This window comes from Tympanuchus pallidicinctus, unplaced genomic scaffold, assembly GCF_026119805.1.
Source record: "Tympanuchus pallidicinctus isolate F22 unplaced genomic scaffold, pur_lepc_1.0 scaffold9, whole genome shotgun sequence".
Taxonomy (NCBI): domain Eukaryota; kingdom Metazoa; phylum Chordata; class Aves; order Galliformes; family Phasianidae; genus Tympanuchus; species Tympanuchus pallidicinctus.
In genome coordinates this window covers 20,373,111-20,400,067 of record NW_026294813.1, presented here as the reverse complement: position 1 = coordinate 20,400,067, position 26,957 = coordinate 20,373,111, and the positions used below count along the sequence as shown (strand labels likewise).

General features: G+C 40.2%; 2 protein-coding genes and 1 pseudogene across 2 annotated transcripts in view; 2 read left to right on the top strand and 1 right to left on the bottom strand.

Moving 5' to 3' along the window:
• LOC128074636 (uncharacterized) overlaps positions 1-26,957 on the top strand; it is a 964,422-nt gene that overhangs the window by 36,437 nt on the left and 901,028 nt on the right. The window lies entirely within an intron of this gene.
• LOC128074630 (uncharacterized) overlaps positions 1-26,957 on the bottom strand; it is a 620,087-nt pseudogene that overhangs the window by 114,363 nt on the left and 478,767 nt on the right.
• The window catches only part of RIT2 (Ras like without CAAX 2), a 189,627-nt gene continuing 176,750 nt past the window's right edge, over positions 14,081-26,957 (top strand). The window contains exon 1 of the mRNA XM_052670690.1: positions 14,081-14,361. Within this exon, the coding sequence (XP_052526650.1) occupies positions 14,259-14,361 (103 nt within the window). The 5' untranslated portion in view covers positions 14,081-14,258. The remainder of the gene's footprint in view (positions 14,362-26,957) is intronic.

The following is a 26,957-nucleotide window of genomic DNA, read 5'->3' as shown; positions in this document are numbered from 1 at the left end:
ATAAAAAAAAAAGTGTATATGACATGGTGTATGGGAACTGTTGAATCATGGCCTGAACCTCTGATTGACCACTTGAGGCAAGCAATGAGTCATCCACAGGAGCACAGGTGAATTGCCTTCACCTGTGCTGCTGTGAGAATCCTTCTTTGTTGTTTTTTTTTGGCTCAAAGCTTGCTTCCTGAGGTTTTTCTTGTGATAAGACTCTGAGTGACTTGTCAAGGAGGCAAGTGACAATCGATACCGCTTTGGGAACATTTGAAAGCCCCTTCCTCCCCAAAGCTGCTTGCTCTGTAGAAGAGTGGAAGAGAGTGCTCAGGAGTGTTCACTGGTGGAAGATCTGGCCTGTGGCCAAACTGCTGCAGCTTGGTATGGGAGGTTGGGGGATGATACGATTGTATCTTGCGAAGGCATGATACAAGTTGGTGCCTCCCTGCTTCCTCTTATCTGCTGGCAAGGCCAGAAAGATAAGAACAAAGGAGGTTCCTGGTGAGATCCCAGAGCCAGAAGCTGCCACCACAAGGAGAACTGACTCAACCACCTTGGGTTTGAGCTGTCACTCCAAAGATAGCTGACTCAACCACTTTGAAGCATTGAAAAAGGGCCATCATCACCATGGTTGTCGTTGTCCTTTGTCGTCAATAGACCAACAATGCCCGATGACCCACCACTACTGAGGATCAAAGACGGAACTATGAACCTCGCTGGATCCATGGTGGTGGCTATCTCCCTCTTGCTTCCTATAAAGACTCCTTGCTTCTTCTTTTCTATCTTTTCTATTGCTCTCCTTCCCTTCCCATTACCCTAATTCATAATAGTGTACACCCTGCCCTTCCCCATTTCCCTGATTAAGATTTGTAATAAACTGGTTGGACCAACATTTGAACCGTTGTTACTTAATCTCATGCCGGGTATATATAGATAATAAAAGAACCTCCTCTCCCTCCTATAAATTGGAGCGAGACAGCTGCCTGGATTCCATTCAAGTGCTGACTGCCACTAAGGAAGAATCTCTTCCTGGACATCACTCCTTGTGGAGAATATTGTGAGCCTACAAGATCAGTAAGCGTTTTCCATTTATTGTCTTCTTGTTGCAATAATCTTACTTAGTCTAACTCTCCTGTATATTTCTTAATTATAACATCTGTATATTCATTGATTATACACTTGTTGTGTCAGCAGGCCAGAAGTACTAAAATTTACTTCATGTCCTTTCTATGGAATTTCTATAAATGGGTCGAGGGAGAACATTACCCCCCTAGATAAAATGATTCCAGGGCAGATCACAAGATTTGTGGGATCTCCCTGTTGTGAACTAGTGGTTATCACTGAAAAATGGATTTGTCTACACGGTATGGGAAATATCTCCCCATATCGTGTGGCAGACTACTTGTAGGGACTTAACAAAGTGTTGCCTCGCGCTCTCACTATGTGAGAGCTCCCTGCGAACCTGTGTACCCTTGATCTATCAAGCAGCTCGTACTTGTACAGTGTGGTCTTGAAAATGCTCTCTTTATTGAGCAACACATCCCTTTATATACTGTTGCTTAGCACTATAGGACCACCTATACGGGGCAGGTCCTCCTATCAGGTTACAGCACGTACTACCCTACTGTTTGATTTCACAATCGATCTCTATTACAGCAAAGATACACTAATCACGAAAGAACAACAACTAGCTGCTTCCACAGTGGCATAGCCACTACAAAATGATTTAAATCATGCTGAAATGAGGAATAATACTTCAGAAAATGAAAACCAACTTTTGAGAGACCGTATCAAATGTTAGAACAAGAACTTGGCATGTTAACAACTCTGCATCTTCCAGTAGATTGTTTGCAACATTTCAATAGACAGTAACTAGATTCCTGAATCAACAGACTTCTAAATTAGATCTCAAAGCTGTGATTGTGATAGATCCACTAGAGGTTCATCCTGTTATAACTCAGAAAACAAAGAAAGTACAGATAGATGGGCAGGGGTGCTGCCTGATCAGTGGCCACCTGCCCAGATTCATTTGCATGTAACAGCCTGGCCTTACACGGCAACAGAATTATTAGCTTTAGTACAGCAATTTCGGCAGAAGCCTAGAGGAAGTGTGCCACCTTGGTTATTAAGACTGTGGGATTCTGGGGCAGAAAGTGTTATAGTGAATGGCCCAGAAATATCCAAGTTGGCCACCATGACTGTCCATCCTGCTCCCAGGCAGAGATTATATGCTGCTGTTCAATATTTTAATTAAAACCATTCTATAATAGAATGGTTAATGGCGGCCTGCCATGTGGTATGGCGAAATAAATCCGATATACTTCTACATACAGGAATGTGGTCCTCCATGGAGGACCTTCAAAATTGTATCCATGAACTAGGCGTAAGGGAAGCAATTTATGAAGATATATTTGATAGCCCTGATATGTTCAAATTCTCAGCAGGGTTGAGAGTCTTGATCCTAAAGCAAGCCCCTTTTCATCTGTATGGCACTTTGGTCTCTATGTTAAATCCCCTGCTGGCCTCAGAAGTGGTAGTGCAGGCTGCCCAGTTAGTGGCCAACCTAGGAGAAACAGAACACCTGTGGACTCGGTGCAACTTCCGGATATTAGAAGAAGCCGAGGTCCTGCTGGTGATTAAAACCTAGAGGCCGGCTACTCGAGCTCCTCAACTGGGACCTGTAAGGGTTTCTCAAAAGCAAATGTTTAATGATTTAATTTGGGCCAAAGTCCAATTTGCTAAGATTATCACACAAAATCACAGAATTGTAGGAGTTGGAAGGGACCTCTAGAGATCATTGAGACCAACCCCCCTGCCAAAGCATGTTCCCTATACCAGGTCGCACAGGTAGGCATCTAGGCAACACTTGAATATCTTCAGAGAAGGAGACTCCACAACCCCCCGGGCAGCCTGTTCCAGTGCTCCATCACCCTCACGATAAAGAAGTTCTTGTGCACATTTGTGCAGAACTTCCTATGCTGCAGCTTATGTCCGTTTCCCCTTGTCCTGTCTCCACGTACCACTGAAAAGAGACTGGCCTCACTACTATGGCCTCAGATATTTATAAACCTGGATTAGATCCCCTCTCAGTCATTTTTCTCAAGGCTAAATAGACCCAGTTCACTCAGCCTTTTTTCATAGGAGAGATGCTCCAGGCCCTTCACCATTTTTGTGGCCCTCCGCTGGACTCTTTCCAAGAGGTCCCTGTCTTTTTTGTACTGGGGAGTCCAGAACTGGACACAGTGCTCCAGATGAGGCCTTACCAGGGGCAGAGTAGAGGGGGAGGATCTCCTCCCTTGACATGCTGGCCACACTCTTTTTAATGCACCCCAGAATGCCATTGGCCTTTTTGGCCATGAGGGCACACTGCTGGCTCATGGCCAACCTGTCATCCACCAGGACACCCAGGTCCCTCTCTGCAGAGCTCCTCTCCAGCAGCTCATCTCCTAGCCTGTACTGGTGCATGCAATTATTCCTCCTAGGTGACTGATCGCCAGCTCAATCATGATCTTCTCCAGCATTTGAAACAACTAAAGGACAATCAGAAATCTCAAAACTACCTTAAGAAACCTAGGGTGAGAGTTATAAATAGGTTATCAACTACAACATGGAATTTAGAAGACTTTCTAAAGTCCCCACTAGGGAAAATAAGCCTCCTCAGATGTCTTAGGCCATGATGCCGGAGCCACCAAAGGCAAAAGAATTGTCAGTAACATAATTCATGATGTGACAAGGGATGTTAGTCCCCCTAGGGCCTTCCAGATTGGATCGGAGGCCCTATGTAGAATTAACGATTTATTGGTCCCCAAAAATATTCAGTTAGTGGACACTGGAGCAGAAACATCAATTATCTATGGAGAACTGACTAAATTTGATGGTGACACAGTGATGATTGGTGGTTTTGGGGGACAGACTATTCCTGTCACCCAAACATGGTTGAAATTGGGGGTTGGGCATCTCCCACCCCGGGAGTATAAAGTTTGTCTATTGCCCCAGTCCAGGAATACATCTTGGGCATAGATATTCTATGTGGGCTGGCTCTCCAAACAACTACGGGAGAGTTCAGACTTTGACAGAGATGTATCAGTATCTGGACAGTGCAGGCAATATTAAGACGCTGTATGAAACATGGGCCTATTTGCCTGCCGAAACAGCACCAGATTTCTAATGTAAGACAGTATAGACTCCCAGATAGGCAAGATGAAATATTGAGAATGGTGCAGGAATTAGAAAAAGTGGGCATTATAAGACTTACACACAGCCCATATAATTCCCCCATATGGCCAGTTAGAAAGACAGATGGAACATGGAGAGTGACAGTGGATTACAGAGAATTAAATAAGGTCATGCTGCCTATTCATGCGGCCATACCCAATATTGCCTCCCTAATGGACACATTGAGTAAGGAGATAAAAACCTATCATTGTGTCCTAGATTTAGCAAATGTGTTCTTCAGTATCCCAATTGCTGAAGAATTGCAAGATCACCTTGCATTTACTTGGGGAGGCAGGCAGAGGACCTTTCAGGTCCTGTCACAGAGGTACATGCAATCCCCAATGTATTGTCATAATCTAGTCGCGTGTGACCTGGCTAATTGGAAAAAAGCTGATGACATTAACTTATATCATTATATTAATGATCTCCTGTTGACATCCGACTCAATGGAGGTGGTAGGACAGACAGCAGATTCATTAACCGCCTATTTGCAACAGAGAGGATGGGCTATAAATCCCCAATCCCCAAAAGGTCCGTGCCTGTCTACAAAATTTCTGGGGGTGGTTTGACCAGGTAAGACCAAAGTACTACCCAGTATAGTCATAGATAAGGTTCAGGCATTCCCAGTCCCTACAACACCTAAGCAGCTGCAAGAGTTTCTAGGACTGAGGGAAAACATTACAGGATGTCTTCCAACAGGCAAAACTAGCAGTTAAACAAGCCCAGGCATTGGGTATATTTGATCCTACCCTCCCAGCCGAGTTGGACGTTCATGTTACTCAAGACGGCTTCGGTTGGGGCCTATGGCAACACCAGAGTTCTGTTTGGACCTGCATTAGATTCTGGTCTCAGGTCTGGCCTGGAACAGAAGATACAGTATGATTGAAAAACAGTTATTGGCTGCCTACTCTGCATTACAGACAGTAGAGCCAATAACTCAAACTGCTGAAGTTACAGTGAAGACCACTATGCCAACCCAGGGGTGGGTGAAAGATCTGACCCACCTTCCTAAGACAGGGGTGGCCCAAGCACAAACAGTGGCACAATGGGTAGCCTACCTCAGCCAAAGGAATAGTCTGTCTTCATCACCACTGAAAGAAGAACTTCAGAAGACCCAGTGGTGTATGACACGACCAAAAAGCCATCAGTCACTCCACCAGAAAAGAATCCTGTTCAAAATATCCTATCCTTGAAGATGCCTGGTACACAGATGGGTCCAGCAAGAGCAACCCAAGCAAGTGGAGAGCAATAGCATACCATCCCTCCATTGAGACAATCTGGTTTGATGAGGGTGATGGTCAGAGCAGCCAATGGGCAGAACTGCAAGCCATGTGGATGGTTATAACCAAAGAACCCGGTGATGGTATCCTAAATATCTGTACAGATAGTCAAGAGAAAGGAGAATGAAGCTAACATTGTGAAGATACCTGGTTTAATCTAAACACATTAGAGAAATAACGCAATTATATTCATATAGTACAACAATGGGATGGAACATGGCAGGGCTGAGGAAGGTAGTGGTGAGCAACTTATAATCTGCAGTGAACACCGATTCCAACTACTGTCTTCACACAAGAGTACCCAAAAGTCAGACTGTATGCCTGAGAATGTTGTCCAGACACTTCTTAAACTCTGGCAAGCTGTTCTGCTACTAGCACTTCCTTGGGAAGTCTGTTCCAGTGCTCAACCACTCTCTTAATGAAAAAATGTTTTCGTGATATCCAACTTGAATCTCCCTTGTTGCATTTCATAATATTTCCTTTGATTCTATTACCCCTTCACTTCCCCTTGTGAGGAGCTGTAGTCCACAATGAGGTCTACTCTCAGTCTCCTCTTCTCTAAGCTGAAAAAAACAAATTCAGACACAGCTCACGCATCTTCTCCTCTGACTCTTCGCCAACTTTATAGCCCTCCTTTCAATACTATCTAAGAATTTTATCTTCTTTTTAGATTGTGGCATCCAAAACTGCACACAGTACTCAAGATAAGGGTGAACCAGTGCAGAGAAGGAAATTCTAATCATGAATGCACTGTAATGCACTGACAGTAAATGTAGCTCCATATTGTATGAAGACTTCAAGCAAGGAAGTTTATATTTTGGATATATGTTTCAAATCAGACATTGGAGAGTCTTGGAAAATACTAGTAGCATACATTCCTCATGATGGAGTAATAATAGAGTAGATTTCCTGGTAAAAAGGAAGAAATATGAATGATTAAGAGAAGACAGTAAGGCTTGAGAGAACAACATTCCCTGTATGTGACATTAATTTGCATCAACTAACTCATTAATTAAATTTGTGTTCAGTTGTTGTACATTTACTATATCCTTTCATAATAGCTGTAGCAAATAAGATGAGAAATGATAGACTATCTGTAATAGATGTTTGAATTTCCAAGAAATTTCTGTGAGGTTATAGTGAGGTTATTTATTTCAGTGTTTAAAACACTGTAATTTCTGTCTCTGGAAGACTTTAAGGTAAGGTTAACAAAATATTTTCCAAATTAAATAAAAGGATTTATATAGTCTTACAGAGATGCAAAAGATGACCTTTTCAGGGCCCATCTAGCCCTAAAGCTCTGGAAGCTGAATAAACATGTATCTGTGCCCACTGGGAGCATGTTTACATGGAATTAATGCAATTTGGTCTTTAAGTTTTTTACATTCTGAATTTCAGTCTTGTATTTGAAAGTGTAAAAAATATTACCTATGAATGCAATCAAAATTCAGCATAAATCCATAAATGACCTGGAATCATTAATAATTTTGGATAGTAAGATCATAAGTCATTTTGTGAAAACTTATTGGAAACCCAAATAAAGTTGCTTTTCTCTTTGACATATTACAGGAACGTGATCTTCAGCATTTCTGTTCTAGAAGTTAAAGAACTGTCATCTGGAAGACCTTCTAAAAGTGTTCTCAAGAATGAACATCCCGTACTTCTCAGATGTTTGTACAACAGATGCAGTATTAGTTGCTGCACTAGCTGTTTCACCTGGGATACACAACCAAATGATGCTCTGAATTTGCGACAAACCTTAATAACAAATCCAGAATCATGATTCTGTGAGCTCCACGTTTGTTTCTGTATTCTCTGTTAATAGTCAATTTTGTGCCTTATTTCCCTTAATTTGCATTTGTCATTCAACCTACTAATAAGGCTTAAATTCAAGTACATTGCAACAGAAGTATAGAACAATATGTTGTCTGACAATAAGGATGTAAATAAGAACTTCAGAATAAAAGTCTTAACAGCTTGAACTAAAAAGCTAACTTCAAAGTGGAATGTTGTCAAGCATCCCATCAAGAATACTGAGGCATGTGTGACAAAATTAGACATCATAGAGATGAGTAATTTGAAGAACAGAAAAAGGATGGGGATTGCCTAGGCAAGTCAGGATGTCTGTGGCAGATGAGTGATTGAACCCCTGGGTATTTCTAGTAGGAATCTGACTTACAAAAATGGAAAGTTGCTGGAGGTTTCTTACTATTATGATTCACAGGTGCTCAACATATTTAAGAATTAATACATTAAATTTGTTAATATAAAAGATTTTTTCTTTAAATTTTTAAGTCCCCTAACAATTACTCTATTGTACTACCTTTACTCAGAATTGATCAAGTCAGGACAGAGTAGCTTTTCTCAGGAGTACGTTTGATCAGTGCTCCTGCACTGTGGATAATTTCTAGATTAGCACCCTTTTTTTTCAGCACTTCAGCAATGTGAGTTTAAATGCTTGCTTTTTTTTTTTTTTTTTTTTTTCTTTCTTTCTTTTTTAATGAAGAATTCTTTTTACATTCTCTCTGCTATACCTTTTACGTAAGCACGAAGGACAAAAAGTGGTCAGTTTTTCCATAAAATAATGGCCGCCATTGGGCTCATGCATATTTGCTTATTAAATGGTTCACATGCCTTTATGCCCATCACTTATTGGAACACAGATCAGTCAAGATTTGCATTTTGCTTGCTGTTTAAATTTTTAAACTCATCCGCTCACTACCTAATGACAAGAATATTTACCCAGGTTAATTGATAAAATCTCTTCAACATAAAGTGCTCTAGGAAACAATTTCAGAACATTTACATGTTGTATTAACATCTCATTATTTTATTCAATAGCCCCAGAGCAAGTGCAGAGGTAGGATGAATAGTATTTTCTAACAACATTTTCTCATGAAAAAGCTCGTTTTTGAACATGCTATGTTATCTTTTCTTAAGACCTAAGCTTTCTTAAGGATCAGAATTAACAGTTAAAACACAAAAATTCATCTGGACAAATTTTGAATACTGAATTCTTTCTGTTAATAGTTTGTTTGTTTGTTGTTTTAAGTTATTTTGAATAACAAATTAAAAGGAAAAGAAAAAAACAAAAAAATCCAGATTGACTCTGTGGTCATAAGCAATAAGTAAACAGCAGTAAAGTCTGAATTTATTAAATAAATGATTCATTACAGGTTAGTACCCCAAGTTTTTTTTCAATCATTGCAACTGCTCTTGTTTGCCTGAGGACAGTTATCTATGAATTTGCATCATGATAAATGCATTATTCTAGCAAGGAAAGAAAGGAATGAAATAGAAGTTTAGAATTTGTTGTATTATCCATATATTCTAAAAAACTATTCGAAAAAATAGTGCCTCCATTTTGACTGTTGCATTTGGTATTGTTTCTTCCTGCTGCCTATAAGGCTTCTGCACCACTGATTTTTCCTTTAGTTTTAGGTGTTTCAAGAGAGTCTGAGGTTTTTTTTTCCTTTTCTTTTTCTTTCTTCTTTCCTTTTTTTTTTTCTTTTTGTTTTCTTTTTTTTTTTTTTTTTTTTTCTCTTTTTTTCCTTTTTTTGCAAAAACCTTGTGCTTTTCTATGTTCGTGGGAAAAGGAAGACTAACTGATATTATCATAAATGGAAATGAAGCTAAAATGCTAGTCTTCCACTGAAGTGAATGAAACTAGGGCAAAGGAGCCTGTCAGTAAGAAGTTACAGCAACAAACAGTAGAACAATTTCTGCATTATAAATGGGAATTTAGTATCATCCTTTTAGGATGTGGAAAAGAAATAGTTAGGAGGAAATATAGACTATATAGAGAGAGATATAGTAGAGGAAATTGTTCATATTTTCTTAATAAACTATAATATTACTTATTAGGCTGTTGACAGTTTAATAAACATGAATCTTTGCTTTTAAATGGCGAATTTAAATGGTTAGTCTTCTAGAAACAGATATTTGTTCCACACTTCTACATTATATAAAATTCTGTCTTCTGTTTTTCTAGGTTTTCTTAAAATATGAGTAAGGGTGTTGTTTTTTTTTTTACTTCTGTCTTATTTTGCTCCTTGCATAATTCTCTTTTGTAGTAGCCCATTTCCTATTATTCTTCTTATTTTAGAGCTGTAAGAAAAAAAAATCTGGCAAACTTTATCCACAGGGGAAGAAAGAAAAAAAAAACTAATTATTGTCTATTAAGTGTATGTAATTTTCACTAATATTAAAAAAAAATAAAAAATTATTGAGGTTTCCCTTTGAGTCACTCCCACAACCACTCACTTTCCTGGCATGTTTAATGTCTTACAAATGCTGGTGACAGGTATAAGGGTAGACATTGTTGATGAGAGATTACTTAGAAAACCTAGCTGTTTTAATGAGTGATTTTAGTATTATTATTTGTTTTATCTGTTAGGTTTATGCTGAGCGTTTGAGGATAATTTTAATGAGAATGGAATTCTAATCACAATAGTCAATTACTGATCTTCCTGTCTTTTACTGCAGAGTTTTGATATTTAGACATCATATTACTACATTAAGAATTTTCTACTTAAATCATATTTTATTCTCTGAAGAAAAACCCTCCTGAATTCTGAGGTTTGTATCCAGGCATAGATAAAGCTACGTGATTCTAGCATACAAAACTGCACAGAGTGTAGTTATTACAGAAAACCTGTAAGAAGGCTGTAGTAGAGAATAGAATCAAAGAATCATAGAGGCATAGAAACGTTGAGGTTGGAAAATATCTCTAAGATCATCTGTTTCAACCATCAACTCCTCCCCATCAGTCCCACTAAACCATGTCCCTCAGTGCCACACCTCCATATCTCTTGTAATCTTCTTGGGATAGGGACTCCACCACCACTCTGGCAGACTGTTCCAGTGCCAGACCATTCTTTCTGAGAAGAAATTTTCCCTAACATACAACCTGAACCTCAGCTGGTGTAAATTGAGGCCATCACCTTTTGTCATATCACAATCTCGTGACAGAAATTTCTGAAACACTTATCTTCTTTTGTAGTTATAGAGAGCAACATGAGAGCTCTCCTCTGAGCCTCCTCTTCTTCAGATTAAAGAACCCTATTTCCCTCAGCTGCTCCTCATAAGACTGGTATTCCAGACCCATCACCAGCATCCATCTGTTCTCTTTTTCTATGTGGCTGGGAACAGACTGATTTTTTTTCTAGTGTTTCCTTGGGTTTATTGGTATGAGTCTTGAATACTTCCTGAGCTAGAAGAGGTGGCATTATATTTAATACCCTAAACTCCAGGAGAGCAAAATTCCAGTTGCTCAAGGAACTGCTGGATGAGATCTCCTGGGAGTCTGTCCTTAAAGGCAAAGGAACAGAAAAGATCTAGTAGCTCTTTAAGAACACACTTCGGTGAGCAGAAGAACTCTCTAGCCCCCAGCAAAAGAAATCAAGCAGAGGAGGAGGGTGACCAGCATGGCTGAGCAAGGACCTGCAGCTTAATCTGAGGGAAAAGAGGAAAATGTACAGGAAATTGAAGCAGGGATGTGTGATCTGGGAAGGACATTTTCCACAGGGATAAGATCAGGGAAACCAAGGCATAGACGGAGCTGAACTTGTCAAGGGATGTGAAAAATAACAAGGGGTTCTATAGGCACATAGGCAGGAGGAGACAGACCAAGGAGAGTGTTCCCCTTCTGATAAAGGAAGACAGAGAACTGGATTCCTCAGACATGGAAAAGCTGAGGTGTTCAATAAGTGCTCTGCCTCTGTCTTCACTGGTGGTCAGGCTCCTCCCTATGTCTGCCAGGACCCTGAAGCTCTAAGTGGGGGTGAGAGGAGCAGATTCTACCCTGCTGTAACAGTGGGATGTGCCCAAGACCTCATCAGGAAACTGAATGTATATAAGTCAGTGGGGTCAGGTGATATCCATCCTAGGGTTCTGATAGAGATGGCTGATGTAGTTGCCAAGCCGCTATCTACCATATGTGAAAAATCACGGCTGTCGGGGGAAATCCCAGGTGACTGGAAAAGGGGAAACATTGCTCATTTTCATGAAAGGAAGAAAGGATGACAGGGGAACTACAGGCTAGTGAGCCTCACCTCTGTGCCTTTGATCATGAAGCAGATCCTCCTGGTTACCATGTTAAAGCACATATGAAACAGCTAGCACAGGTTCACTGTCAACAGTTTACGGGCTGGTTCTGCCCGGTTCCGTGACCAGCAGGGTGGAGGGATCTTTGGATCTGCGCCTCCAGAAAAGGGAAACAGGGGACCCCAAAATACTTGAAAACAGTGGCAATAATCTGAGGTGGAACAAATGATTTACTAAATATAGTATTAGCAAAATACAATGAGAGAGAGAGAGAGAGTGTGTCTGGATGGTAGATAGACCTCACCACAATGCTGAGTTGAGAAGTGCAGTCCAGTTGAGTGACTGAAGAAAAGCAGACGGCAAAGCACAGACAGCGAAGCACAGACGGCGAAGAGCAGGCGAAGAAAAAAGTCAGGTGACCTTGCACAGAGTTATATCTCCTTGCTGACCACAAAGCCTCCTGGGGAAACGTAGTTCTTCTTCGTCGAAGGAACATTCGACAGAAGTCAACCCCCCCTCCCCTCCCCAGTGCCATACATGATGTTATGGTGTGGAATACTGATAGCCAAAAATCATAAAACCATGACATTCACCAAAGGCAGATCTTGCCTGATCAATCTGGAGGCCTTCTTTGATGGAGTGACACATCAGTGATCAGAGGAAGAGTGACAGATGTAATCTTCCTGATTTCTGCAAGACCTTTGACATAGTCCCTCACCACATCCTTCCCTCCAGATTGGAGAGGTGTAGATTTGAAAGATGAGTGGTTCAATGGATTAAGAATTGGTTGGATGGTCACAGGCAAAGGGTTGTGATCAATGGTTCTACATCTGGGTGGAGGCTGGTCACAAGCGGTTTACCTCAAGGGTCAGTCTTGGGACAAGTATTCTTTAACATATATATCAATGACATAGACAATGACGTTGAGTGCATCCTAAATGTCATATACAGTTGTACAAACTGGAAGGAGAATCCCTTGAGAGCAGCCCTGTGGAGAAGGATTTGGGGGTCCTTGTGGATGAGAAGCTGGACATGAGTCAGCAGTGTGCGCCTGCAGCCCGGGAAGCCAAATGTGTTCTGGGCTGCACTAAAAGAGGGGTGGCCAGCAGGAAGAGGGAGGTAATTGTCCCCCTTTACTCAGCTCTTGTGATGCCCCATCTGGAGTACTGCATCCAGGCCTGGGGTCCCCAGTACAGAAAGGATGTGGAGCTCTTTGAAAGGGTCCAGAGGAGGGCCACTGAGATGATCAGAGGGCTGGAGCATCTCTCCTATGGAGAATGATTGAGGGAAATGGCTTGCTTAGCTTGGAGAAGAGAAGGCTCTGTGGAGACCTCATTGTGGTCTTCAAGTACTTGAAGGGAGCATATGAATAGGAATCAAAATGATTTTTTATGACGATGAACAAGGGGAAATGGTTTTAAATTAAGACAGGAGATTTAGGTTAGAAATTAGGAGGAAGTTTTTTCATTCAAGGGTTTTAAATTGTTGAAACAGGCTGCCGAAGGAGTCTGTAGATGCCCCCTCCCTGGATACATTCAAGGCCAGGCTGGATGTGGCTCTGGGCAGCCTGGTCTAATGGTTGGTGACTCTGCCTATGGCAGTGGGATTGAAACCAGATGATTTCTGAAGTCCTTTTTAAGCCAGGGCATTCTATCATTCTATGATACTTCCCATATTCTTTAAATTTAACGCAGCTTTTAAGGATATCCTTCAGAAATCACTGAAGTATTCTGGTCACTTGTTTGTAAGTTTGCTAGATAATTCTAAAGAGAGAATAAGTCACAGTGTGACGTTTGTATTTCTTTCTTTCTTTTTCTTTTTTCTTTTTTCTTTTTTTCCTTATCTATTAGAACAAACTGAGTTGTTTGGGTATGTTACATGATTTTCGCAAGAAATACTTAGAATTGTTTTTATTTATTTTACTTACATAAATATGTTCTAGATGAATGGCTGTTTCTTCTCTAGTTTCAGTTCTCTTCTGAAATTCTCTGTGGAAATAAAAACAAAACAAGCCCCTGCTGCTTTCCTTCTTTCAAAACTCATGAATCTGCGAATAAATAAATAATGCAGACTGAAATAAAAGAAAATTATCTATGGGCAATCCTAACTATAGAAAACTTTGAAGGAAGATTAATCAAAAGCAAAGACTTTTATAAGTTGTTGATCTTTTTGTTTATGATTGTATTAAATGTAAATCTTGCAAACTTTATGAAGATATAATCAGTATTTAACTCCAAGTTTGTAAGGGGGCTGTCTGGTAGTTTGTTGTTGCTTAAAATCCAAGAAAGTGATACACAGAATGCAAGCATCATAATTCAGCAATCTAATCCTTTTTTTTTTTTTTTTTTTTTTTTTTTTTTCCTGGAGTGTCTGCTAAATTTGATTCCAGTGACACAGCAACACCCAGAGGTATCTAAGCTCTTGAGCCTCACAAAACTGCTTCTGTCCAGAAGGAGAAACATGGAAAATGATACAGAGCTGGGAGGGGGCAGAGAGAGATTTTTATTGGAAGCTGTTAAAGTGGTTGCTATGAGACATTCTCCAGCTAACACAAGCACAGCAGCGAGTGTAAGGCTGATAAATCATACCTCTTGTATTATACCTTTCCATTCTCCTTTTTTTTTTTTTTTTTTTTTTTTTTTTAACAGAGCTTTTATAGTTGTTTAAGATCAGAGACAGCATCTGCCAGTTGCTTTTTCTTGCCTTTTTCTCCCTTCTTCTGCCTCGTGCAAGATGGAGCTAGAAAACAAAATGATCAGCTCCTCCAGCAATTCTTCAGCAAGCTCCAGAGAGTACAAGGTGGTGATGCTAGGAGCAGGGGGAGTTGGCAAAAGCGGTAAGTTTCAATGGCAGCATATCTGGGGAGAAAGGGTGAATTGGGAATGTAAAGTTGAAAGAGGAAGAATGATTAATGAGGGATTTTATTCTTTCATTTTTTTTAAATATAATTGGTGGCTGGGGCAATGAGTCAGCTTAATTTGTTACAGAGTGGGATATTATAAGCCTTTTTTTAATTAGCTATTTTTGCAAAACCATCCCTGGCTCCACTGTAAGGAGGAGAGAGTGGTCAGTTCGCTGCTGTTAGTGTAAGTGCTCATGTCACTTGCTGAGAGGTGATGGATAGTGTGAATGTAACTTGTTGGCCTGCTGGCCCTTGAGCCCAAGCAGAAATGTTACTAACTGCAAAGTCAGCTGTACTGTGCAAAGCGCGGAGGATGTCTACTGTTTTCTTCCCCACAACTCCTGACTTTTTGCTGAGTACTATTATGGCTCAGCTGGTGTTGGTCTCCTCTCCTGTCCCATCAGTAACAGAATGCTTGTCTGAGCCTCATTCCAAGAGATAAAGAAAAATTGCAGCATGTTTTAATAAAATCCAGTGCTGGCAAGATATGTCATTATTTTCCCTGGACAATGTTTCATTCTCCCAGATTTTATCACTGATTTATTCTCCCTGACAATTGTATTCTCTATTCTTAAAAAGACTTTACAGAATGTGCAGTGTACGTCTCAAAAGCCAGTATTGGTCTGAATACATAACAATAATTTAATTATATATTTTGGAAATTCAAAAAAAAAAAAAAAAAAAAAAAAAGAAGAAGAAGAAAATAAATAAGCAGAAAAAGTAATATAATACTAATACAACAGATTCCAAATAAATTTCAGGATAAAGAAAGTTGTAATTCTAAATTGTAATAATTGTGTAGGTAAAATAAGTTTTATTTCCTATTCAAACAACAGGACAAGGTGGCAAATATAAAAGATTAAACAGGGCAAATGGATATAATTTTCTGTCTGTATATGTTACCTCTGTTTTGTTGTTACCTCTGTTTTGTTGTTATGTTTATCCTCAATGTCGGTGCCACATCTTTCATTGACAGCTATTTTCCCTACTGCTTAACCAAGGCAGTAATTCTGGCACAGGTGTTATGGTACAATCGCTATATAAAATGGGGAAGGATGTTTATCTGAGAGTAACTTTCTGCATTTTCAAATTAACTTGTCCATAGTAAAGCAGTTATCGAGGATGTCTGTTGGAACTTTCAACATAATGACCCCCTTTTTCCCCTTCAACATAGCCAAAAGATGGCAGCAATTTTTTCCAAACATATTCTTGTAAGAAACATGTTTTTTTGAAGGAAAAAAAAAAATGCAAAATGTACCATACTCATATTATAAAAGTGTCACAATATCCAACTTACATACACATTGAGGAAACGTTTGTTTCCATTTCCTGCATTATAAGAGTTTTAAAGCATGAGTTTAAAGAGATAAGCAAGAATTTATTCAAATGTTATTATTTCATTCTTCAGAAAATTTTATCTGACGAATAAATGAATTTAAACCCCTTAGAGTTGTAGATTACACAAGATAATGACACATCTCAGAAAATGAGAAAGGTCAGATAATTAAGAAGAATTGGATGTTTGTATGATCTAGAGAAATAACACTGGGATGAAGTGTCTAGTCATGACATTCAAGGGGATTAATGAAAATCTGAGATAAACTGAGGGGGGTAAGGTAGAGGAGGGAATAAAAGATCTGACAATTAAGGAACTGATAAAGGAGGAAGACAATTTGTCATTTATTGACTAGGAGTTTCCAATATGGAATGGGTATGAAACACTTCAGTGTAATATTGAGATAGTCCCTACTGCTCGAATTGCAATAGAGAAAGAATTGATGTAATATTGTGAATCATTAATTAAGATTGACTGAAGTGCAGACTAGATTAATTTACACCAGATTAAAAATGGAAAATGTCCAGAAAGACTATTTATATTATTTGAAATGAGGGCTACATTTTCCTGATGACCTACATCCACTGTCCAGGAAATTATGTGTCCAGCTACAGTAACAACATCAGAATCGAATAGGGATGCGAGAGAAAAAGTTCAATTTACATCTCTGATTTTGATAGGTAAATTATATATAGGATGACATATTGATAATATCCTAGCTTGTTTGTCCTTCCTCTAATTTCTTCTTCCCTTTTTAAGCCATGATAAAAAGAGTAACAGTTGGGATTAAGTTTCTGAGTGGGAAATCTCTTTTAGATAAAAGACTTTCAGTACGTCATTCCATTCAATATTAAATACTTCAAGTAAGAAAATAATTTTCCTTAAGAGCCAACTCACAGAAATTTTAGAAAGCATCATTTTAGCATAAATATAGTTCACTTTAATGGATCCCTTGGTTAATCTGACCTCCTGTTTCCCACCCTCTTCTGTGTGACTTCATACTGTACATATAGAGGTCTTTTCACTGAAAACTTCACATTCATTTTGATGGGCCATGAGTAGTCATTATATGACAGAATAGGTAAGAATGAGGAAGAGGGCACCAGTAGTGGATGTCCTTTTGATGTTAGTATTACAGAGTATTTGCCTTGGGTTTTAAGCCTTATTCCTTCAGTTGTATGTTCCAAGATAGAGATTATACAGGATGACAGTCAATCTCTTGTTATTTGATCTACTCAGTGAAGTAGAAGTTCCACAAAAGCTGGCAATAGAAGTTAAGCTCAGCACATTCGTATCTGAAATCTATCACAGAAGAGTAATAATGTGTAGACAGACAGTGGTTTAAGAGTTGTGATTTATGTATCTGAACATTTCAAAATTAACTCCAGAAAAAAAACACCACCAAAAACATCAGACTTCTGAACAGATTTCTGTATTTAGTTAATATGTACAAAGTTATTCACCTGGAAAGATACTTCTCTATCATTATTAGATATTACAGATTCCATACAGTGATTTAACCCTTTAATGTTTTCTGATTTTTTTTTTTTTTGTCAGAGTAGTGCACTAATTTATTACCAAGCACACATATATATTTTGTCATAGATTTGCTGCATGGATAGATAAAAATAAAGCTAGAACTAGGAAGTAAAATGAAATAAAAGAACATAAAATGCCCCCCCTCCCCACAAAAAAAAAAAAAAAAAAAAAAAAAAAAAAAAGGATGTAAAGGCATACTTTGAAAAAAGGTGGTTTTTTTTTTTTCACTGACTTTCATTTGACTACATTCCATACTGAAATTAAATATTTCTAATATTCATTGTGTGTGTGTTTTCATTTAAAAAAACATTTTGATACTGTCCTCTCTGGTTTTATGACAAATCTCAGGTAACCCTGTACTGTTCAAACCAATCTCAAGTTGACTGACAAAATTAAACCCTAAGAATTCTTGTGTATTTGAAACAGATTTTGTTTACAAATTCCCTTTTAGCTCACGTCTGAAAGATGAGCCTGATGCTATCATGTTTCCTAGTCTATGCAGCTCGAAGTTTTGGTTCCATCTTTGTTTCGCAGTTATAAGCACATACACAATTGCTTCTAAATCCTGAAGCCAAGTCCTAATGATTTACATTTTGTTAGATAATTACACTAATAACAATAATTAATTCCTGTCCTCTCTGTTAAACAATAGCAATGATTAACTGAGGGGATGTAGAATAATTCCAAAAGGAGTAAAAAAAAAACCAAGCAAGTTAATAAAATAGAAAAACCTTTGCTACATGAAAATTTATTACAAAATTATTACTATAAAGGCATCCTCCAAATATTATTTGTATTATTCCATGATCTAAACATACTTGCATTTGCTGAGTTGAATGAAAGTGGTCTTCTGATTTTTTTTTTTAATTATTTTTTTAGGTATTATTATTTACTAATATTAATTAAAGTATAAGGGAAGGGAAGGGAAGGGAAGGGAAGGGAAGGGAAGGGAAGGGAAGGGAAGGGAAGGGAAGGGAAGGGAAGGGGAGGGGAGGGGAGGGGAGGGGAGGGGAGGGGAGGGGAGGGGAGGGGAGGGGAGGGGAGGGGAGGGGAGGGGAGGGGAGGGGAGGGGAGGGGAGGGGAGGGGAGGGGAGGGGAGGGGAGGGGAGGGGAGGGGAGGGGAGGGGAGGGGAGGGGAGGGGAGGGGAGGGGAGGGGAGGGGAGGGGAGGGGAGGGGAGGGGAAGGGGAGGAGAGGGGAGGGGAGGGGAGGGGAAGGGAAGGGAAGGGAAGGGAAGGGAAGGGAAGGGAAGGGAAGGGAAGGGAAGGGAAGGGAAGGGAAGGGAAGGGAAGGGAAGGGAAGGGAAGGGAAGGGAAGGGAAGGGAAGGGAAGGGAAGGGAAGGGAAGGGAAGGGAAGGGAAGGGAAGGGAAGGGAAGGGAAGGGAAGGGAAGGGAAGGGAAGGGAAGGGAAGGGAAGGGAAGGGAAGGGAAGGGAAGGGAAGGGAAGGGAAGGGAAGGGAAGGGAAGGGAAGGGAAGGGAAGCTTTCTCTGTGAATTGTTTCAGGCAGACAGAGAAGAAAAGTGTTTCTTGGTCTGTTTAGCAAATTCAGCAAATGTTTTTGCTGTTTATTTCCATCTTACTTTGTTGCTGCTGCTGTTAAATGTTCTATTTCTACAAATACAAGTGACTCATTTGATTAGTTTGGGGATCTTGCATATAAAATAAGTTCAAAAATGTATAAAAATAATAATGATTTTGTGATGCATGAGCTTCTGTAATAGGGATTAGACTAAGTGCATAATTTCGCTTTTATTCTTTGATTCAGATCTAAGTTGCTTTTTTGGACTAGTTTTGCCATTTATTCAGATTTGATAAAGAAAATTCTGTGTCTATTAATTTCAAGCATATCCTAATAGAGTTTGCAGTAAATATAGATGCTTTTCAGATCTTGAAATGCATTCTGGAGAATTGATTCATTTCAGCTATTTGTTAATCGCTTGGACATAATTAGTGTGTGATGCAGGCTACACCTGAAAAGTAAGAGGTTGCACTGATCTGAGAATGGAAAGTAATATTTGGTTCTGCTGATACACATCTTACACCAGTCTAAATATCCTAGAATACACTTCAAAATTTCATCAGATTTACTCAGTAGATGGGGCTTTTGTTTGCTTTTTTTTTTCTTTTTTTCTTCTCCTTCCTGATATTTACGCTGTAGGACTATACTACAGTTTCACCACATCTTTCCTCGTCCAGTATTGCCACTATCTTATCCTCAGTGTTCTCCCAGTAAGATACAGCTGTGTTTCCCCAGATGCCTGGTAAAAATGATCAATGGAAAGAGGCTGGAATGCTGTTATCTTCTGAGCCAAACCAATATCCAGAAGGAGAATTAAGTTACTGTTCAGTATGAGCTGACTTGAAAAATGTAGACTTTTGAGTGACTAGGCTGTAGATTGCAGTTAAGGGAAAAGATTTTTTTTTCTTTCCAAAGTCAAAACATAATTTTTGGTGTCCAATTTTGTGCTTCTTCTCTTGTAAATGTAAAATTTTCCTTTTTTTTTTTTTTTTTCTAAGTGGAACAACAATACAGACACTCAATTAATGCAGACGCTCATCTTTGCTGAGATTAGCTCCTCCCTCTTCTCTCCCCTCCTTCATCTTCTGTCTGAGGGTGGGGTGGGGGTAGGGGGAGAAGAAAAAAAAAAAAAAAGGCTTGTAATATATTCTAACAATCTGTCCAGTAGTGTTATCCACAGGGGTTGGTACTGGGTCCAGCCTTTTTTAACATATTAATCTGTGACATGAATGAAGGGAGAAAGTACACCCTCAGCAAGTCTGCTGAAGATATGAAGATAGGAGAAGTGGCTGACATAGCAAAAGGCTTTGCTGTCATTCAACAAGAAGTAGGTGTTCTGTTGGACAGAAAGGAGCTTTTAGGTGTTCAGCAAAGGCAAGTGCAGAGTTTATACACCTGAGGACGAATAAAAACATTCATTGGTAATAGGCTAGGTCTTGGCCTGCTAGAAAGTAGATCTGTGGAGAAGAACCTCAATGTCCTGCAGGTCAAGAGAGGTGATCCTCCCCCTCTACCCTGTCCTGATAAGGCGATATCTGGGGTACCATTTCCAGTTCCCCAGTTCAAGATAGGGAATTACCAGACAGAATCCAGCAGAAGGCTACAAATATTAGGGACCTGTAGCATTTCCTTGATGAGGAAAAGGTGGGAGATTTGAGATAGTCCAGCCTGGAAAAGGGAAGACTGAGAGAAGATCTTATCATTGCTTTTAAACATAAAAATGACAGGAGTCAAGAGAAGGGATCCAGGCTCATTTTGGTGTTGCCAGCAACAGGAGAGGGAACAATGGGCACAAATGGTTACACAGAAAGTTCCATATGAACATGACCTAGAACTTGTTTGCTTTGTGGGTGACAGAACAGGAAAGACTGCCCAGAGAAGTTGTGAAAACTCTTGCTCTGAAAATATTCAAGACCAACCTGGTCACTTGCTGGTGCAACCTACTGCAGGGACCCTGCTTTATTGGGGGTTGGACTAGATGATCTCAAGAGGTCCCTTCCAACCCCTACAATTCTATGATTCTGTAATTCTGTATGTTTCTGTGATCTGTATCTATATCTATATAACATTTTCTGAAAATTGAGAAAGAAGAGGACTAGAATTTCTTAATGTAGAGGTAATGAGTTACATGGTAAAATTAGCATTAAAATATGTAATTAAAGATGTATGAGATCTTCCTTTCACTTCCTTTGTTCAGCAAAAAACAATATATCTCCTTAAATATATGCTTAAAAGCAAAATTGGAAAAGTTTGTTGTGTTAGAAAAAAATCATAACACTCCTTCACACATGGCTAAAGTTCATCCTCTAGGTTATGAGGGTTTCTGCATATCAGGAAGCATGCTGAGGTGGCAAACCAATTAATAACAGTTACCTGATGTATCTGTTGGGCAGTAATATACATAGAACATAAAAAGATTTGTTAGTTTACTTCTTTCAAATACCTACTCTCTGTTCTGTCAGTAGAACTGATTCATTCACTGAGCACCTCCATCCAGACCTCTTTTAAATGAACAATGTTTTGAAGAGATTAAAGTTTGCAAAATAATACTTTAATTTATCATCTTCTTACAGTGTGAATTATTGAAAGATAATTTTACTTACACACTGAAAATTTCATCGAGATGTGCCCTGCTCTGCTCTTCTCAGTCATAATGCTTGTCATTACAGAGACAGGAAAACTCTGGGGCTGTTTGGCAACAATAAGAATTGAACTCTCACAGATCCTCCTGATTTCAATCACACATAGATCAGCCATTTGAAAGGCTCTGACAGAAATAAAGGAACAAGCACTATTTCATGACAGTGACTGGGCACTGTCAATATCTTTGCTGAAAGCAATCTGCTGAGGCAGCCATAGGAACTGTTTCCTATCCAAACCACCCTTCCTGCTGCACTGAACTATCTGCAATATTTTCAGCACGTTATCTGCTAGAATTTGGATGACAAATGGATGGCCCCAGATTAGGGCCAGTTTTGAAAGCATGATTAGGAAATAAATTTATTTTCCTTTTCTTACTGATTCCTCTCTTTTTTTGGTCCATATTTTCCATTTTACTTATTTCCATATCTCTGTTAATCATTTTTTAATTTTAATTTGTTAATTAACTATAATTAGCTTCCTTCAAGACTTTTTATTTATTTGTTTGTTTGTTTGTTTGTTTTCAACATGAGGAAAAACTAGAAGAAGCTGGAAGCAGTCTAACACAGCTCCACTGACTCGTATTGGAGATTAGTGTAGTGCAGTGTCTCAGATTCACAGAGAGTGAGAAGACACCTTGTAGTGAGCTACAGTCATTTGCCAGAAAAATACCTATCCAGTAAATAGATTCCTGTGGAGACAGTGGTTGAAATCACTTGGTTTCAAGTACTACGATGAATATCCTGAAAAAAGATCACATAAAATGTTGGTGGTACAACAGAAGACGTTGAACCTTCTCAACAAGTGTTCTTGCATTGTTGATGTGTGACAGATGGCAGCAGAGGGGCAGTCTGACATAACAGTGTCTGGCATGGAGTGTGTGCGAAGCAAAGGTGTGGAACTGAATTTCTCTATGCAGAGAAAATTGCACCCATTAACATTTGTTGATGTTTGCTGAACATTTATGGAGACCTACCAGTGGGATACGTGCTGTGAGTCAGTGTGGGATGTGTTTCACTAGTAGCGACGGTGACAGTGGGTCATTTCTGCTGGCATTAAGTGGATCTTTATTTTTGCTGACAAAAATGTATGGCTAATGGCAATGACAGTGCTGAAAAATAGTGATTTGTAGCTGAGCATTTGCCCTATCAAATGTTGTCATTATGCTCTTTGCATCTGTTGCAGTTTCCATGGAAAAAAAAAAATAGGAGACATTATTTTTGGAGCAATCCACATATTTTTGAAGAGACCAAATTCAAAGTTTAAAATATGTTTTAAGTTTTAAAAGTGAGTTTCATAATGTTTGGAAAAACAGAATCTTTAATCAGTCAACTGAGAGACTGATGTACATTGTTCATCAGTGTACACTGACTACAGCTATGAGAAGAGCTGTTGTTTAACTTCTTTCTTGGCAACCATACTTTTTATTTTGTGAATATATTTATTTTGTGAATATTATTTATTTAAAATTTATTTTGTGAATATATACAATAGCTGTCTAGAGGGGCAGAATCACCTCCCTCTGCTTGCTGGTCAGCCTTCTCTTGATTTCTGTTGCTTTCAAATTAGTAGGGCTTTATTTTTGAAATTGCCAAAAAAACATAAGATAAACTCTAAATTTCTGCTTTTCTTTAGATTTTTTTTTTTTTTTTAACTTTCTTAAATAGAAATGACTCAGCATTTTTTTTTTTTGTTTTTCAATTTAAATAAAAAAAATAATCATTTTGGATTTTCTATACTTTGGATACTCTTGTTACTGATGTCATACATACTTTTTTGTTCATCACACACAATTAGTCTACTAGAGTTCTTCATAAAATGATAGATGATCTAGACTTAGTTTATGAGGCAGAAGTGTATTTTCTGGGCCTTATCTATTTATTTTTGCAAATACATGCTAGAGACACTTTACGTCTCTGCTGGGACTAGGGGAGAAAAAATAACAGTCTATCACAATAATCCAGGTATCTCTTGTGATGTGTTGAAGTGCAATGTCTTATACTTTTCTTTCATTTACAACACTTTCAGTGGATTTTCTGATGTAAATTATAGCAGTGATTTTGCATCATAATCTGTCAAATAGTACTGATCTGTATTTACAATAGTTGAAGACGAAATACCATTTTTGAATTTTTTCTCAATGTGAATTGACATTAGTTCTTAAAAGTTATTAAATGTCTGACATTACAGGAGGCTGCAAATCACATAGCTTCCATTTTTTTTTCTGAGAACACACTCAAAAGTGTACCTAGACAGTAGTGGTCAATGTCTCAGTGTCTGAACAGAGAACAAGGATGAGTGATTTACCCCAGAGGTCAGTACTGTGAGTGGGGCTATTTAATACCATTATCAATTACATTGATAGTGGATCACGTGCACCCTCAGAAAGTTTGTGATTGACACCAAGATGTGTGATGTGATTGAAGTGCCTGAGGGATGTCATTCAGAGACCTAGACAGAATTTATCTGTTGGCCAGCAGAACATCACGAGGTTCAACAAATCCAGAGCAAGGTCTTGCAAGCCCTTGCAAATAGTTGTAATTCCCACTATCAACATGAGGTGGGGGATGAAAGGATAGAGCACAGCCTGCCAAAAAGTACTTGAAAGTGCTGGTGGATGACAAGCCGGACATAAGACAGCACCATGCTCTCACAGCCCAGAAAGCATGCCCTCAGCTGCATCTATATCAAAGGGAGCAATGAATCCTAGCACAAGAGCTTACTGAAAGAGCTTTAAACTAGCTACAGAGGGGGTAGAGGACAAAACAGGCCTCACAAGAGATGAGCCTAGGGGAATGATGCTTAAGCTGGGGGTGAGGCAGTTGACTCGACTGAAGTGCATCTATACCAATGCATGCAGCATGAGCAACAAGCAGGAACAGTTGTAAGTGATTGTGGGTGATTGACCAGTGATTGATCAGGCTAATTATGACCTTGTTACTAAAACATGGGGGGGAGTGGTGGGACCACTCCAATGACTGGAGTGCTGAGACAGATGGCTACAAGCTCTTCAGAAGGGGTAGACGAGGAAAGAAGGGTGGTGGTGTGGCCCTTTATATTAAAGACCGTTTCGAGGTTGAAGAGCTTGGGGTTGGGAATGACAGAGTTGAGTGTCTATGGATAAGGATCAGGGGGAAGGCCTGTAGGGGCAACGTCTTGGTGGGGTCTGTTATAGACCGCCTAATCAGGATGAAGAATTGGAAGAGGCATTCTATGAGCAGCTCATGGAAGTCACGCGATCGCCAGCACTTGTTCTCATGGGAGACTTCAACTTCCCTGATATACATTGGAAATATAACACAGCACAGAGGAAGCAGTCCAGGAGATTTCTAAATTGTGTGAAAGATAGCTTCCTTATACAACTGGTAGGAGAGCCTAGCAGGGCCAGTGGGCTACTTGTGGAGATTTCAAGGAATTAGCTAAGGTATGCAGGGAGGAAGTTAGGAAGGCAAAAGCCCAACTTGAACTCAGAATGGCCTCTGCAGTAAAAGACAATAACAAATCCTTTTATAAATATATCAACGGCAAAAGAAGAACCAAGGAGAATTTTCATCCTATACTTGATGCAGCAGGGAATGTGGCCACGGAGGACAAGGAGAAGGCTGAGGTTTTCAATGCCTTCTTTACATCTGCCTTTAATAGCCAGATCAGTTATCTTCTGGGCGTTCTACACTCTGATCTGGAAGTTTGAGATGCTACTCAGAATATGCCCCCAGCAATTTAGGTGGAGACAATAAGAGAGCTTCTCCTCCCTCTGGACTGTCACAAGTCCATGGGACTGGATGTGCTACACCCTCGAGTGCTGAGGGAGCTGGCAGGAGTGATTGCTGAGCTGCTCTTGGCCATCTATGAGTGCTCCTGGTTAACTGGAGAGGTCCTAGAGGATTGGAGGCTTGCTGATGTGACTTCCATTAAGAAGGGCTGTAAGGAGGATCTGGGGAACCATAGACGTGTTAGCCTGACCTCTGTACCAGGGAAAGTAATGGAGCAAATCATCTTGGATGAGATTGCACGGCATGTGCGTGGTGTCCAGCGGATCAGACCCAGCCAGCACGGGTTCGTGAAAGGCATGTCATTCTGACCAACCTCATCTCCTTCTATGACTGGGTGACCAGTCTGGTAGATGAGGGAAGGGCTGTTGATGTAATCTACCTAGACTTCAGCAAAGCCTTTGACAGAATCTCTCACAGGCTTCTTCTGGTGAAACTGGCTGCCCGTGGCCTGGACAGGTATACACTTCTTTGGTAAGGAACTAGCTAGAGGGCCGAGGTCAGCAGGTAGTGGTGAATGGAGTTAAGTCCAGCTGGTAACCCATTTCAAGTGGTGTCCCCCAGGGGTCGGTACTGGGGCCCATCTTGTTTAATATCTTCATTGAAGACCTAGATGAGGGGATTGAGTGCACTCTCAGTAAGTTTGCAGATGACACCAAGCTGGGAGGTGGTGTAGATCTGCCTGAGGGTAGGGAGGCCCTGCAGAGGGATTTAGACAAGCTGGATTGCTGGGCTGAGGTGAATGGGATGAGGTTCAACAAGGCCACGTGCTGGGACCTGCACTTTGAGCACAACAACCCCATGCAGTGCTATAGGCTTGAGGATGAATGGCTGGATGATTATGGAGAGGAAAGGGATCTGGAGGTGTTGGTTGATGCTTGGCTGAACATGAGCCGACAGTGTGCCCAGGTGGCCAAAAGGGCCAACTGCTTCCTGGCCCGCATTAGACATAGTGTGGCCAGCAGGAGTAGGGAGGTGATCATAGAATCATAGAATCATAGAATCACCAAGGTTGGAAACGACTTAAAAGATCATCCAGTCCAACTGTTCACCTATTCCCAATAGCTCCCACTAAACCATGTCCCTCAACACAACATCCAGCCTTTCCTTGAACACCCCCAGGCTCGGTGATTCCACCATCTCCCTGGGCAGTCCATTCCAGTGCCTGACCACCCTTTCTGAAAAATAATACTTCCTAATGTGCAGCCTGAATCTCCCCTGCCCGTAGCTTGAAGCCATTCCCTCTGGTCCTATCACTAATGACACGCGAGAAGAGGCCGACCCCCAGCTCACTACAACCTCCCTTCAGGAAGTTATAGAGAGCAATGAGGTCTCCCCTGAGCCTCCTCTTCTCCAGGCTGAACAGTCCCAGCTCCTTCAGCCTCTCCTCATATGGCCTGTGTTCCAGACCCCTCACCAGCTTTGTTGCCCTCCTTTGAACACGGTCCAGGGCCTCAATATCTTTCTTGCAGTGAGGGTCCCAAAACTGGACACAGTACTTGAGGTGCGGCCTCACTATCATCCCCCTCTACTCAGCTCTGGTGAGCTGCACCTTGAGTACTGTGTTCAGTTTTGGGCCCCTCATTACAGCAAAGATATTGAGGCCCAGCAAGGTGTCCACAGAGGACCAGTGAAATTGGTGAGGGGTCTGGAGCACAAGTCTTAAGAGGAGCGGCTGAGGGAGATGGAATTGTTTAGCGTGGAGAAGAGGAGGCTCATGGTAGAC